The 15,403-nt window shown below is 38.7% G+C and overlaps 2 protein-coding genes across 3 annotated transcripts; one reads left to right on the plus strand and one right to left on the minus strand.

Moving 5' to 3' along the window:
- Positions 1 to 7: 7 nt before the first annotated feature.
- cts12 (cathepsin 12) lies at positions 8 to 5,634 on the minus strand. Its single transcript, XM_074667540.1, has 8 exons — positions 5,479 to 5,634; positions 1,815 to 1,960; positions 1,603 to 1,722; positions 1,136 to 1,300; positions 823 to 1,044; positions 576 to 744; positions 265 to 370; positions 8 to 149 (listed from the first exon to the last, which is right to left on the minus strand). Exons 1-8 carry the CDS (start codon positions 5,507 to 5,509, stop codon positions 50 to 52), a joined length of 1,059 nt encoding a protein of 352 aa, XP_074523641.1. The 5' UTR covers positions 5,510 to 5,634; the 3' UTR covers positions 8 to 49.
- Positions 5,635 to 7,815: 2,181 nt separating this feature from the next.
- Positions 7,816 to 14,987, plus strand: ankrd29 (ankyrin repeat domain 29). 2 transcript variants are annotated; one of them, XM_074668288.1, is made up of 10 exons: positions 7,816 to 7,988; positions 8,425 to 8,535; positions 10,783 to 10,881; positions 11,104 to 11,202; positions 11,416 to 11,514; positions 12,660 to 12,758; positions 12,856 to 12,954; positions 13,396 to 13,491; positions 14,414 to 14,512; positions 14,594 to 14,987. In XM_074668288.1, the coding sequence occupies exons 1-10, from the start codon at positions 7,977 to 7,979 to the stop codon at positions 14,675 to 14,677; spliced, it is 897 nt and encodes a 298-aa protein (XP_074524389.1). In that variant the 5' UTR covers positions 7,816 to 7,976; the 3' UTR covers positions 14,678 to 14,987. The 2 variants fall into 2 exon arrangements, with proteins under 2 accessions (XP_074524389.1, XP_074524390.1); XM_074668289.1 differs by having other exon boundaries at positions 7,971 to 7,988; positions 8,425 to 8,596.
- The last annotated feature ends 416 nt before the right edge of the window (positions 14,988 to 15,403 follow it).

Below are 15,403 nucleotides of genomic sequence, written 5' to 3' on the forward strand. Positions count from 1 at the left end.
GATCGACCTGATGGCAGTCCAGCAGCAGAGTTAGCAATAGCATCCATGATCACAGAATAGGATACAGAGCGTAGCTTGCAATGCCACATGTGTTTGTGCCGTCACGGATGAGTCGCATGAAGCCGCCTTCTCCCCAACTGGAACCCCAACTAAACAGAGAAAACAGAGATGTCGCAACAATTATTACGGATTATTATGAATTATTATAACTCCTCTACAACTACTGCAAAGACAGCTATGTTATCATGAAAAGGTTCCTCTGACCTGTTTTTGATGATCCAGTAGTTCTTTCCTCCCTCCGAGCCGTATCCAACCAGCAGCACAGCGTGACTCAAGTTGTTGGGGTTACACATGGGCTCTTCGTAAATACCTGCAGAGGACATTTCAGATTAGATTACTCTGTTTGGTCATTTCAGGGCTGCAGGAAATAGGAGATGTAAAATGGAGCCAGATATGGTGACTTGCTGATGCACATCCATGCCAATCCTGTGTTGACACCAGTGTTGTGCTGGTGTCCTGGATACCTGAAGTCATGATTCTGCACAAAGGCTGAACAGATATATCAGAGGATTTACCCGAGCTGTAGAACAGGAAGCTGGAATGATCAGCATCGATAGCGACAGTGATTGGTCCGATTGTTGCCACAGCATCAGCAAGCGCCTGCTCGTCCCCTTTAGGGATGAACCTGTAGTCTTTAATGTGGGCCACTGCAAGTTTGTTGTCATAGTAACAAGGCTGATCATCCTGCAGAGAGCACACAAAAGTTAATGACAGGTTTAAATCTAAACTGTTTAACGGTCTTTAGTGTAGACTGAGCCTCACCACAGACGTGTATGGGTACGAGCTGGTCGCCATCAGCCCGTTTTTGACCACATAGTCGTAGGCGTTGGCCATCCAGGCTCCACTGCAGCCATAGGTACCGTAAGATCTGGAGCAGTCCACCAGGTTCTGTTCACTCAGAGAAATGAGCTGGCCCGTCTTTTTGTACAGTTGTCCCTCAATGGCTCCCGTAGTGCTGAAGGCCCAGCAGGAGCCGCAGTAACCCTGAGAGCATCATTTAAACACATTGGATCAGGAGGGGTCTGTTTTTCAGACTGGTTGAGAAACCCTGAAGGTGAACTCAGGAGTTTCTTACCTGGTCTTTCACCTCAGTCACATAACCCAGGCGCCTGTAGTCCACAAACCAGGCGTCAAACTTCCTGGCGTTGTTACGCAGCCTTCCAGCAGAGATTGTCCTACCTCTCTTCACAAAGTGGGCGTCAATCATGGCGCCCTGTAACACCCGGTACTCCCGTCTGGTCTACAAATGTAGAACAAAGAATTGCAAAGATCCCGGTAGATGGTGCTATTTCCATGAAAACTTATTCATTTTAACAGTCTACCTCTTTCAACTTGAGCCTAAAAGAATTGAAACCAGTGTAAAGATGTAAAGATGTGTAAAAGAGTCCTTTCTGTGAAGAGCCTTTCTTCCTCTCATCATACATTATCCCTAGATGGTTTTATTCTGTTTCATAAGCAGCTCAACTCCCCACAGGACATTTATGATCGTTTAAAAAGTAGTTTTGTACAAAGTAAAGGTGACATTAGAGGAAAAATCCTCACCAGGTCTCCATATCTATTCATGAGCATGGTGAACGGCCTCCGTCCCATCATGAACCCTTCATTGTTGTTCTCAATGATCCGTTTGTTCTCCTCCCAGATGGCTCTCCTCTGTACGTCGTCCTGTTTGACCACACACCAAACATCAGAGCCAATCAGACCACTGTTATTTCATTAATGATCAAGTATTATCTCACATTCAGAGCCGGTCTCACCAGTTCATCGTAGCTGATTCCGTTGCTGATTTTCCAGATCTCCCACTCGGTCAAGACCACCTCGTCTGAGTCTGACAACCCCTGCTGGGGGCCGAGCAACAGGACGAAGACCAGAGCAGCCCTCAGCAGGAGCCCGGCCTGCTGGACTACAAGAGTGACATATGGAGAAATCCCTCTACTGCAGCAACAAGTCGTTATTATCACAGTTTTTATAAAAGCTCAAAAAGCAGATCTCCCTGAATCAGGTCTGTGTTGAAGTTGGTTACTCGAGCCTGCTTTGTTTTGATTGTTAAGTATGGAAGCCCAAAGCAGACATGCATCCATACTTGTTATTTTCCTGTGATAGTAGGTTATTTCCTACTGTTTCCTATCAGATGGTCATGTCCTGCCAACAGGTTAAAAATATCCCAGACGTGCTTGTTTAGTGTTAATTCTGCTGAGCAGAGCAAACCTGAGGATCAGATCAGACTGTGTAATGACAGTTTGATGTGTTTTGGATTACAGGTTACAAACTGCAGCTCTGCCTTCCTCTCAGTGATTAAACCTCAGACAGATCAACGGTTAAGTATTTCAGCCATTTCAGCAGACAAGTGTTAGATGTTAAACTGCTGAGCGCAAACACCCAGGATCCTTGATTTAGAGAAAAGACAACAGTAATCCCATGAACCCAGTGACCTTCACCTGGAGAAAGAGCACACAGACGTACTTACTCTTTCTAACACGTGTTGTCTGTGAGGCTTCTAAAAACAACATGATCTTCACTTTTTTTTTAACACAAATGAGGACCAAAGTTAAAAATAGTTTTTTTTTTATTTTTGACTTTTAAGATAATGTAAAAAAGAATGTAACATGAAACCTGAGACAATCATTCACAATCCACATGCTGACGTGATCACACTTTTTAACAGATTTTATCACATATCATTCCCTGTTGTACACAAACAGAATATGGTGAATGGAGGCAGAGTTTGTTATGTGGCTGAAGCATCTCAGCAAGTCTCACATAGATCTCATAAAGATCTCATTAAGATCTCATGCCACGTTTATAATTTCTACAACATGTCAATTTGTTACTGTTTGCTAATCCTCACACATTTAGCCTGGACATCAAACATTATTTATATCCAAGTTTATTATATGGTGAAGCATTTTGTTACACTTTATTATTATTATTATTATTATTATTATTATTATTATTATTATTATTATTATTATTGTTGTCATTGTTGTTGTTGTTTTTATTACTATTATTATTATTATTATTATTATTATCATTATTATCATTATTATTATTATTATTATTATTATTATTATTATTACTTTACTTATCTTGTCTATTTATTTTTTAGTATTCTTAGTTACAAGAGTAGTTTCTATAGTTAGCAACCCAAAGTCAAATCAACAAATCAAGAAATTCCAGAATCTAAAAACGAATCTGTCAATCACCTAAGGAATCATGTGGAAAAACAAATAAATGAGTAAATAAATAATTAAATAAATAACATTTAAATAACAAACAGGAGCGCAACATAAGAAAATGTTTGTATTTCAGCACTTTTAACAGAACCACAATTTCTACATTTAGATGTTAAGTGTAATTATCCAAATCCTTTTACTACTCATTTAAGAAATAAACCTAAAAAAGAGAAAAGACAACCATGATAAGACATAAATAAATCACTAACATCCCCTAATCCCCTCTGAAAGATCACAATCACCACACCAAGAGCAAAATTATTGTCTTTCAGGACAAAAAAATATCATTTGCTCTTTGGGTTAATATTAATATCGCTCTGCTGTAAAAAAAAAAAAAAAAATAGTCACAGAGGTTTATAAATATGTTTCACTGCACCAAATATGATCACTTATTGTGATTGGGCATTTCTACCATCCACACTATCTTTACTATGTATACTTAATCACAGCAAGGATTTATAACTTGTAAGTCATGAGTTTGATTTTAAAAAATAAATAAATAAATGAATACATTTATTAATATACAGGATGAGAAAAGCCAAGAGAACAAGTGTGTGTCTTTATAAACTGAGGGCACCAAATGAAAAACAAACCATAAGTTCTTTGCAGAAGCTTTAACAAGTCTTATTTAATTCCTTTGTTTGTTTGTTTTTTACTGTATTTTCATTGTCATGACCATTTGATTGATTGATATTTATCTTCACCTTCCCATAGACAATATGACAAATGACTGTCAGAGGAATATATTATACACTTTATATTAATATTACCAAAAATGTGTGTTTTATGTTCTGACTGTCGAAACAATTTGGCTTCTTTAAAATAGATCTGAAAACATGGAATCATCGCTTAATCAGGGTTTAAGAGTTAAATACCAATACTCATCTAGAGCAGTAGTAGCACTACTTGTTTGTGAAGTGAGTGTAGCCCTCAAAACTGAGATCATCTGTCACCCAGAACCACAGCTCCAGGGGCTGAAAGATGGAGGTTACACGACGATGGAGCAGAACAAACAAACTCAAAAATGGGCAGCATTATGATACTCATTTTAAGATAATTATTATTAATGAAGCAGCGCCATATAACAGCTGAACTGAAATATACAGTCACAGAGGATGATGTTGGAAGATAAAGAGCTCTAAAAGCTTGTGTACACGGAGAAATAAACATACTAAAGTACACCAGTCACCTGATCTTTCAGTGGTCCATAGACTGCAGGTTAATGTTACTTTTGCAATAGCTGAAAACAGAATTTATTTATTCATTTACACATGTTATCACATTTTTAAATCTAATTAAGACAATTTCATGCTGAAAGGTGTCAAGTTTGATTCTATTTAACGCTCTTGTTGGAACATTTTGGCTGTTTATGAAGTTGACTGCATCATATTGGCCTTTCTCTTTTTGAGCTACAAAACCAGACCATAATTGTTAAGACTGATTATTTATATCAAGCCTGTTTTAATGTCCTGAACTTCTGATGGGGGTACGTGTCAGGGTGTTTAATAGCAAACTTCCGCAGTAAGAGACACCAAGGTGACGATAATCATACGGGGTAATTCTTTGGCCACAGGGGGCTCCAAAATCAACACAAAGCCAGAGTTCCTCACAGGAGCTTTACAAACAAGTTAAAAACAACTAACTAATTGACTGACCATAAAACTAATTAACTAACTAACTAACTGACTGACTGACTGACTGACTGACCAACTGAGTGACTAACCAAACAATTAGCTAACTAATTCACTAACTAGCTGACCGCCTTACTAATTACATTTGTCAGTAAAAGAAACACATGAATGTGTTTTTACATATTATAAAAATTGGACAAAGAGAAATTTCTTTTTAGAATCAAATGTATTCTGACATATAACATTAAGACTAAATTTAGCATTTAACAAAATACTCTACAAAATGGCAACTGTAGTATCTTTTCCTGTAATTTATCAACTTTATTTATGGGACCCAAATTTAAATTTGTTGTTTCAAACTTTGATTTGTTTGAATTGTCAGCTGCATATTTTAAAAAAAATCTGAAATAGATGCACACATAAAATATCGGACGCATCTAAAGTCGAAAATAAAGATAATCCCTTGAACCTAGAGGTGATGTTTTTCTCTGTTTTAATAATTTTTAGACTCTTTGCTCCATGAAATTATATCTCTTAAATCTACAACACTGTCTTACCTGCATGTGTGTGGTTCAGATCTGTGCCCATGTTCTTCCTCTCAGACCGACCATCCTCCACCCTTTTATAGGTTTTCTTTGGCTTGATCTATATTTTACTGAACCCTAAATCAACAGGTCTGCCGGCAGCTGAGCAGGACATTAGTCAACAAAAATAAGATGCTTTCGCTGCTCCTCTCCTCCGTTACTCCTCTGTAATCACTCACAGAGAGCTAAAGCTGCAATATCCTTAATCCTTCAAATACAGGTTTATAATCAGCGCACAACACCTGACATCAAACTTTCCAAATCAGGGCTGGAGGAGGAACACAGAGTGTGTTTTTAACTTTCCTGGGGCAGCAGGGGTATGTAAAAATAGAAGAAGACTGGAGTAACAGATCCTTCAGGAAGAGCAGTGTGAAGTTAAAGTTCATGTTCTGCAGAAAGTGAAATAACTCCTGTGACTCACAGCTGATTCATTCTTTGTTAATACTGATGCATTAATGTTAGAGCAGTGGGACAGGTTGAGCTATTTCAGGTGGAGCAGGTCTGAGCAATCATCAATCTAATGCGCTTCTCCTCAAACCAGCGCACATTTTTCCAGTAATTTTAGAGAAGCACTTTTAGAAACACATTTTTACAAAGTGCTCTGGAGGAGGAAAAAAAACAGGAACCCAACAAAACCTGGACAAAAGAAGTGATAAATTCCAACTGCAAAATTATTTATGGAGCCCACAACCTAACTGCTAAACTATTCTGGTGACTTCAGTGGTGTTATCTTATTCTTTCTTGCACCATTTTTTTAATTGACGTTGATTTTAGCCCCATATCGGTATGTTTTGTATTTATTAACGTGTTGTGTCGCTGGTGGTATGCCACAGTTAACACAGCTTTTACTCAGTTGCTTATTTATTTACAAACGGCATGGTATTGTAATTTTTTTTTGTATACTGTTGATCTGTATGAATGTATGAATGAGTGAATGATGCATCAAATGTGAGCAGCACTGCACTTTGTCCATGACAAATTTCCCTTCAGGGACAATAAAGCTTATCTTATCTTATCTTATCTTATCTATCTTTATCTTATCTTATCTTATCTTATCTTATCTTATCTTATATTATCTTATCTTGTCTTACAAAAAGAATCAAACATTAAACAAAACAATTAAAAAAAATTAAGCGATAGAAGCACAAAAACATCAAAACAAAATCATTAAAATAATGAGATCAAATAAAGAAGAATATTTTGTTAAAAAGACATAAAATTATTCGTCAATTCGTCAATATCAATTTCACAACGTTTATCTTAAAAACACAACAGAGGTGAAAAGAGCGATTAATCCTTACTGTTCAGGTTCAGGTTACTTTATTTGTACTCATAGGTAGAGTTGTTTTGCAGTCAACGGGATACAACCACTATCCCAAAACACCAGAGACACAGGTTAAACAATAAAACATTAAAAATATTAAGAAATTTAAATGCCCCATGTTCCATCTACACAGCAGAAACGGGGGGGGGGGGGGGGGGGGGGGGGGGGGGGAGCAAGTTTATTTATATAGCACATTTCAGTAAGGCAATTCAAAGTGCTTTATGGAGAAAACATATCAAAAGAAAACAATTAAAATTAATTTAAAAAGCAGATGAAAAATAACATCAATAACATCATAACATTTGATTAAGATCAAAGTAAATCCTCAAAAACTCATCAATTCAGTAGCTCTCTGAAAGCCACAGATAAAACCAAGTTTTAGTTTTAGAAATACATGAATAAACAGAATACATGTATGAGCACTGATAAAGTTTTAAAATGATGGGGTAATGACGCCAATATGATTCCTTTTCAGTACAGAACTGGTCGGCTACTGGCTCTAGTATTCACAAAGCGAATGGGTATAATATCCCATACAGCAAAGAAATGCATTCTGCTCAACTGGAACCAACAAATACATTTAACAACATTTAATTTAATTTATGACAATCAAAAATAAATAAATAAATAAATTTTGATTTATAATTTAAGAGTGGAGCACACACTGATATGTTGTAAGTTTTTGCCTCTGTTAACTCGTTTTGGCTGTCAGAATTTGTTTTTCTTACTATTTTATATATTTACATCTCTTTTTATTTTCTTTTACTGAGTCTGTATCTTCATCTTATTGTATTCATTCTTTAGAGGGACTATGTCTGTGAAAAGTCCAATGTGTCATTTACTAAATTAATTTTAAAAATATCAACAAAATCAGAAACCTCTGACAACAGCCTTAGTATTTTCTTATCAAATCTGCTTTCTGCTCCCTCCATCTGAATGACTCTGCTCGTGTGTTTGCGCTCAGCAGCGCCCCCCAGTGGTCTGTGTCCCCCGTGCAGCTGTGACTGCAGAGGATGAGATCAACGGACTTTCTCCCTGATATTATGTCCGCGACCCGCCAACACCCAGACTCATCTCCGCACAACAGCACCTCCTCTAATGACCGCGTGCGCAGGTGAAACATGAGTCACGCGTGAAGCTCTGCAGGATGTCTTTTAAGGTAAATCGTGTTTTCCATATTCAGCTCCTCCAGGCAGCAAACAGAGCCTCAAAGAGACATCAGATTACAGCCGTCTCTTCCTGCAGTCTGCTGCCTCCTTGTATTCATCTTCATTTAACGACCTGGAGGATCTAACTGCAGGAAGCGGAGTGGAGCTGGAGTGAAAGTCGATGTTTATGAACCTTAATGTGATATCAGAGTCTGCCTGTGCGTGCATGTGCAGATATAACTACATATAATCCTTCCTGTGGTCAAACTGAGACTGCACACATTAGAATCAGTGTAATCTCTGTAATCCTGTCTGAAAGAGAGTGTTTGTCGGATGATTGATCACCTGTCACAGCTGATCAGGGCCTTCAGACGCACTGTTGTTTACTGTGTGTGAGACTATAATGTGCTCTGAGGTCAGAGGCTGTTGTGTGTATTTACCCTGCAGAAGGAAACACCCCTGGCTAATGCTGTGTTTTGGGCAGCGAGGAAGGGGAACCTGGCTCTCCTGCAGCTGCTGCTGAACAGCGGCCGAGTGGACGCAGACTGCAGAGACAGTGTGAGGACGCTGTGCATGTCCTGGCTGCTCCGCTGCACGCTTTACCCATAATCCACCAGTGGTAGGGGACTCTGTGCTGCATGTGTGTTTGGTGTCTCATGATTCCTCTCAGCATCACATGTATGCTCTTATCCATGAAGTGTGAAGATTTCATGTGTGCAGTCTGCAGAGTTACAGCGTTTCATCCCACATGGCCAACACATTCATACACCATCACATTGAAACCATCAAAAGCTGCTTTTCCACTGCAGGGACCAGGAACCTACATCTCAGGGACTTAATCCTATTCCTTTCATGTCCTCCTTCCAGTGGCAGCAGGAGTGACTTGCTTATTTTGATTGGTTGAGCAATCGCAGTATACAGGAAGCAGTTTTCCAGGGATGTAATGATAAACCCATAAGCTTAAAGTGATACTCTGGGATGGAACAAGTTGGGTCTGTTTTACGACACAATGAGAACTAGAACCTTGTTTAGCGGTGTTTTTGTGTGAAAGTTACGCGCCGAAAATTCTCTAAATAAAGCATGAATGCAGACCGATAACAGATTTTTTCGGTGGGAGTCCATTTATTTGTGTTTTTGGTCAAGTAAAATATGGCCCCGCCTGAGTGCAGAGGAAACCGGCAGAGGAGCAGGGAGGGGGTGTTTGGTGCGAGCGCCCTGGGCTTCTGCTGCACAAAAACACTGCTGTAGGGGTAATTTCTGCCCTAAACCTTGTGATAGGACCCAACTTGTTCCATCCCGGAGTATCACTTTAAGAGGAAAGACTGCCTCCCAGCAACGTCAGTTATGATGGTTTTATTTTGCATTTTACTGATGTTACCTTAGAAGTGCATGATGGAGGATTGGGGGCCCCGAAATAATAATAATAATTAAAAAAAAAAGTTTGAAAAGAAAATCTAAAAAAAAAAGTTAATTTATGAGATTAATCTCATACATTTCAGAGAATAAATGTATTAGAAAAAAGTCTTAAATTTACAGGAATAAAGTCATAAAGTTATAAGAAAGAAGTCATTATCTTAATCCATAGCTATAGGCTATCAGAAGATCTAAGAAATGTTGTATGAAAAATGAGATCACATGTGTAAAATGATTTTGATGAAGCTACACATCTCCTGGGTGAAGTTATTTAATATTTCTGTATCATATTTTATGGGTACTGTTATTTGCATACGTTTCATGAGGCCAACGCAAGTTCCCCATTTCTGAGGACAACTTGTTTCAAGGAAAACACATTTGAAGTTTGTAGGCTACCTTGCTGTGATTGCAGAGAGGTGTCGATTTGAAGAAGCAATGTTCTACAGATGAGTTATTGATCCAGGAAAGACAAATCTGTGAAAACCTTTTTAGCCCTATTACTTTTATATCTTCATGGATTTCGAAATGTAGCATTTTAAACAGTATACTTTGAAACTTAACTTGCAATACGGTCTGTTTGTGCTGTCTGTTCTCATCTGTGTTGACTGCGTCTTTAACTGCCACTCTGGGATGAATAAAGTTTTTTCAATTCAGTTCAGTTCAATTCAATTTAACTCTTAGCCGCCTTTTCAGGGTCCAGTAATCGTCAGCATACCCTCATCATAAGTATAACCATACTTATAATTATGCTGATGTGCCCAAAGATGAAATAATTCCTTATTTGTGAAATCTATACTAAAGATACTTAAGTATAACTTTACAAGATGCTCCTCATTTTTGTACAGAGGCTCTCCTGATAGCCCATAGCTATAGACTTAAACTTGTGACTTTGTTCTTGTAAGTTTTTGAGAGAAATCTCTTTTTTTATGTCCTTAATCCTCCATTGTAGATGTGAAATAATAATAGTTATCAAACAACTGCAAACATTGTTGGATGCAGTAGCATCCCAGTGATATCTGCTTAAGACTAGTTTATACTTCTGTGTTGGTGTACTATAGCCCCGAACCTAGACGTGCACCTCCTCCCAATGCATCCTCAACTGCATCATCCTCTGTGGCCGGTGCAGACATGTCTGTAAACCTTGTTTCAGCTACAGAGAGAAAAGAAGAAATCCAGTCAAAGGATTTAAATTGTCTACTTTGTAAATGGCTTTTCTTGGTGAAGAGCTATCACATCTACATTTCAGTATCCTGTGACCTCAGTGGAAATGCAGACAGTGATGCTTTTTCTGGTATTGGTAGTAGTAGTAGTTCCTGGTATTTAAAGCTCTGGGTTACTTCCAGTTGTAACACAGCTAATAATGCTAATTTATCTACATATTTTTCTTTGCAGTATGGGACCACAGCGCTGATGGTGGCATCGTACAGCGGCCATTATGACTGTGTCAAAGAGCTGATCATGCAAGGAGCAGACATCAACTACCAGAGAGAGGTATATTGGGGGTAAAGCCTCTAATTTAAAGAGGGGTTTTCAGCTTTTACATATATTGAACATGGCCATGAAGTAACAACAGTGGATGTTCAGGCTAAACGTGTGCAGATTTTCAAACCTCTGTATATTCATATGTTGTAGAAATCCCTGAATGTCTGTAAACTGAACTTGACGTTAAAGCTTCAAAGATAAAAATGTCTTTTTTTCTGTCTCTTTGCCCAGACAGGTTCGACTGCTCTGTTCTTTGCCTCCCAGCAGGGACATCACGACATTTCGAAGCTCCTGTTTGAATTTGGAGCATCCACAGAGTTTCAGACAAAGGTACGCTTCAGAGACGTCTGTCTGTCTGACTGTGTGACAGGAAGTGTGATGAAGAGAGCTGCAGAGTGTGAGTCAGAGTGTTGAGATAAAGAGAAAAATGTTGCTTGAGCTGCTTTTAAACCTCTGAGATGATCTCTTCACAGAGTTCAACAAAGTAATGAAAGAAAGCTGTTCTTCTCGCTGACAGCTTTGTGTGTTTTTTTTCTGTGGCAGGATGGCGGCACAGCTCTCACCGTTGCCGCTCAGTACGGACACTCAAAAGTGGTCGATGTCCTGCTGAAGAATGGAGCCAATGTTCACGATCAGCTGAATGTGAGCGAAAATTTCCAACCTCTAGACTTTATTTATTTTATCAACTAAGACCTAACATCAAGACAGGGTGAGGAGTTTAAGCCCATCAAGGAAATATGAGCTCAGTGTGCCAGTTCTCCCCTCAGCAGTCTAAGGCCATGTCCACACATAGTCGGGTATCTAGGAGACATCCATACAAACATATATTTTAATATTTAGGCCTGTCATCCACACAAAACAACTGTTTTCCGTCACTATAACAATGTTTTCTGAAATCCTCTGCAAAAATGAAGATTATGGAAAACTCCAGTCTCATAGTTTCATGTAAACACCGAGTATTTGGTTCTTATACAACACAGCTCCTTGACCGGGTTCATTCTGGTTGGATGGCTCGAGTTACATGTCTGAAAAACACTGCTACGTACGGGGTTTGCATGCTTCCAGTCGCACTCAGTGGCGAATTTGCCCAGTTAAGTGTGGATGAAAGTATTTTTTGAAAAGGAATGAGGGGTAATATTTGTTTCTGAAAATACCCAGCTAGGTGTGCACAAGGCATAAGCCTATAGCAGTTTAACTAGTTGCTGGTCCAGGCTTGAGTCAGCTTTAACTATGAGCTTCATTAAAAAGGGACATTTTAGGTCTACTCTTAAAAGTAGAAGGGTTGTCTTTCTTCTTTTGTAGTAGAGAAGAAGAATTGTAAATCTACTGTAGATTTTATGTGCAGCTTGTAGAGAAGCTAACACTGGAGATATGTGCTCTCTCCTCCTAATCCCAAATAAATAAAACAAAATAAAAAATTAAAAAACACACACAAAATTAGAAAATGGGATGTTACTGCATTCAAAAAGGGTGTATGGTCATGGTGTTATGGTGTTATGGCTTAAAGTCTATGGCTTCTCTATCAGAGCATTTGTGTGTGTGTCTGTCTGTGTGAGCGCGCACACTGTGTCCCAGCAGCAGGAATCCAGCCGGTCAGGTTTCTGCAGACTGCTGAGTCAGACTCCATTCAGATTTGGCAGCTTCAGTCTGTCCACAGGCTGACAAGAACAAATACACATTTCCAAATCAACAGAAAAATATCAAGCACACTCTTGTTTTAATTCTAGTGATAATCTATCCAGCGGGAGACTAAACCTTTGCGTCTAAAGTGGCTTTTTATATTTCAGGATGGTGCCACCTCTCTGTTTCTGGCCGCACAGGAGGGTCATGTGACTGTGATTCGTCAGCTGCTTTCGACTGGTGCCAAGGTGAACCAGGCCAGGGAGGTAATAACTTCCTCATTGATAACACCGCTTCAGGTTAGCTTAATCCTGCATCACCTCTATTAGTCCTCCTCCTCTCCTCTCCTCTTCTGTCTTGCAGGATGGCACTGCCCCCCTGTGGATGGCGGCTCAGATGGGTCACAGTGACGTGGTGAAGGTGCTCCTGTTACGAGGAGCAGATCGGGACGCTGATAGACAGGTATTCATTTCTAGTTTCTGTAGAATGCTTTTAGCTGCAAATTCAGAGGGGTGCTTTGTAATTCTTGGGTTTGATATGAAAAATAAAGGAAAAAACAGATAAAAAATATGATTGAAAGTCTGATTGAACCTCAAGGCAACAGTCTCCTCCTGCAAACACAGAAGCAGTGTCTATCAGAATGTGATAAATACATGAAAAAAAGGCTTACAGCTTGTGCAAATGCCTCGCAATTTCAGCAAGTCTCTTGAAGATCTTTTGTTGTTTCAAGCAGTTTACAAACAGATTCAGAGATATACACAGCATATGAAAATGTAGTGGTTTGAAATTCTGGACATGTTTAGTATAACGTCAAGCATTATTACTTTATATCAATGTTTAACATATAGAAAAGCAGGACACTGTCTTTACATAACCTGAATGCTGTCTCTGCTTTCTTTAAAGGACGGATCCACAGCGTTATTCAAGGCAGCTTTAAAGGGACACAGTAGCGTTGTTGAGGAACTGCTCAAGTTTTACCCTACACTTGGCCTTCTTAAGGTAAAAAAAAAACGCTGCTGTGGACTCCGACATGAAAACACTGAAATGCATCACCCTGCTTGTATTACGTGTATTTAATAATTTGTTCCATCTAATAATCCTATTTATAAGTTAGTTTTCACATTTATTATCCTTTAACGGCTTGTATTTGCTGAAAATTTATTTTTATTCAGTTGAAACATCCTCTACACAGACACAGTGTGTTTCTGCCCACCTCTTCTGTTTCATTTTCTGTCTTAACTTTTCAGACTCAGAGAATAGAATAGAATAGAATAGAATAGAATAGAATAGAATAGAATAGAATAGCGCTTCACTGTCATTGTTGTGAACTACAAATTCAGCTTGGCATCTCTTTACAAACAGCAGCAGGTAGAAAAAATGATAAAATGAAATATAATAACAGGATATCAGTAGTTATCAGTATATACACAGAGTAGGGAAGTGTAAATTGCTAACTTTCAGAAAGCACCAGGCCGCTGCATCCATGCGCACTGCCATCTTGGATCTATATCCATCTTATTCTGAGCAGGAAGGTTTTTGTAACACCAAAATAACATAACGTGTGTTGCAAAATACTTTACTCAAAATAACAGCATCACAGCAGATCTGTGAGTGGATGAGGCTCCTTTCTATATCATTTGCTCCACTATCAGCCCTGTCTTTAAGGTCACACATACCCACAAAATTCTGCAGCGCTTGGCAATTTGCTTCAGTTTTGACCCTGATTGTGCCCACTGGTTAACATGTACCCAGCAGAAATCAGTGGTGTCTGTCTTCTCATATGATTTAAAGCTCAGAAAAATACTACATTCTAAAAATGTATCAATAGTACAGGGTAAAGATTAGTGTTTTTATTTAAAAAAAAAAAAAAAACAAGGAAAAAAAAATTATTTATCATTTAATCTTCATTTCTTTTCTCCAGAACGGCTCCACAGCCCTTCATGCTGCTGTTATGGGAGGAAATCTACAAACCATCCTCCTGCTGCTCGGAGCAAACGCAGACCCAATGCTTCCCAACAAGGTGAGGCAAGCAAATTAAAGGAGAGCAATAGAAACAGAAAATCCTCAGCCTGTAAACTTTTCCTCATGTTTGTTTTTGCAGAATAATGAACTTCCTGCAGATCTCACAAAAAGCGATCGCATCCTGAAACTTTTACATCCAAAAATGATGAACGGAGACAGTTGACGACCGCCATTGGTCTCGCCTTTATGTTTGCCTGTAGCACACTGCTGAGGGAAAATAAAACAACAAACCTGTACTGTACATGGAGCCTACTTTGAATGAAGTAATATGTTAGATACATGGACTGAATCTACAGCAACACAATGTGAAATAAACTTCTCTTTTCTGTGCTTCATCTTCTTCATCTCTCTACAGTAAATGAACTTATTTGACCCTAAGTGCTGTAAGATTTTTAGATATTTTGCCAACTTTTCGTTGCTTTTTTAATAGATGTTATAACATGTAAATTAATAAAGTCTAAATATTCAATCAACAGGTGGCTCTGTGAAGTTTCCAAAGTCTGTGATTGTTTGGGCTCAGTATCATCTGCTGTGGTTGGTCCACTGTGTTTTCTGAAGTCTAGAGTCAACACAGCCATTGACCTAGGACCTGGCACTTGCCCACAGTGCCAAAAGCCCCAAAAGCTGGTCCAATGACCGTTGTATTACTGTTATTGATTGCCCAGAAACCGTCTTGACCTAAACCCCACAAAGAGTCTATGAGATAAATATCAAAAAGAACACACAACAAAACAGACCAGCTGAAGGCTGCTATCAAAGCAACATACACTTCAAGAACACCTTAGCATTGCTACCGGCTGATCAATGCCATGACACGTTTCAGATGTTTAACAGTAAATTCTTTTATTTTCTATCTTAGGGAAATTTCCAATCATTTTGAATACAAGGT

This window comes from Halichoeres trimaculatus, unplaced genomic scaffold (genome assembly GCF_033239565.1).
Source record: "Halichoeres trimaculatus isolate MK-OKI-2021-1 unplaced genomic scaffold, fHalTri1.1 fHalTri1_scaffold_4, whole genome shotgun sequence".
NCBI lineage: Eukaryota > Metazoa > Chordata > Actinopteri > Labriformes > Labridae > Halichoeres > Halichoeres trimaculatus.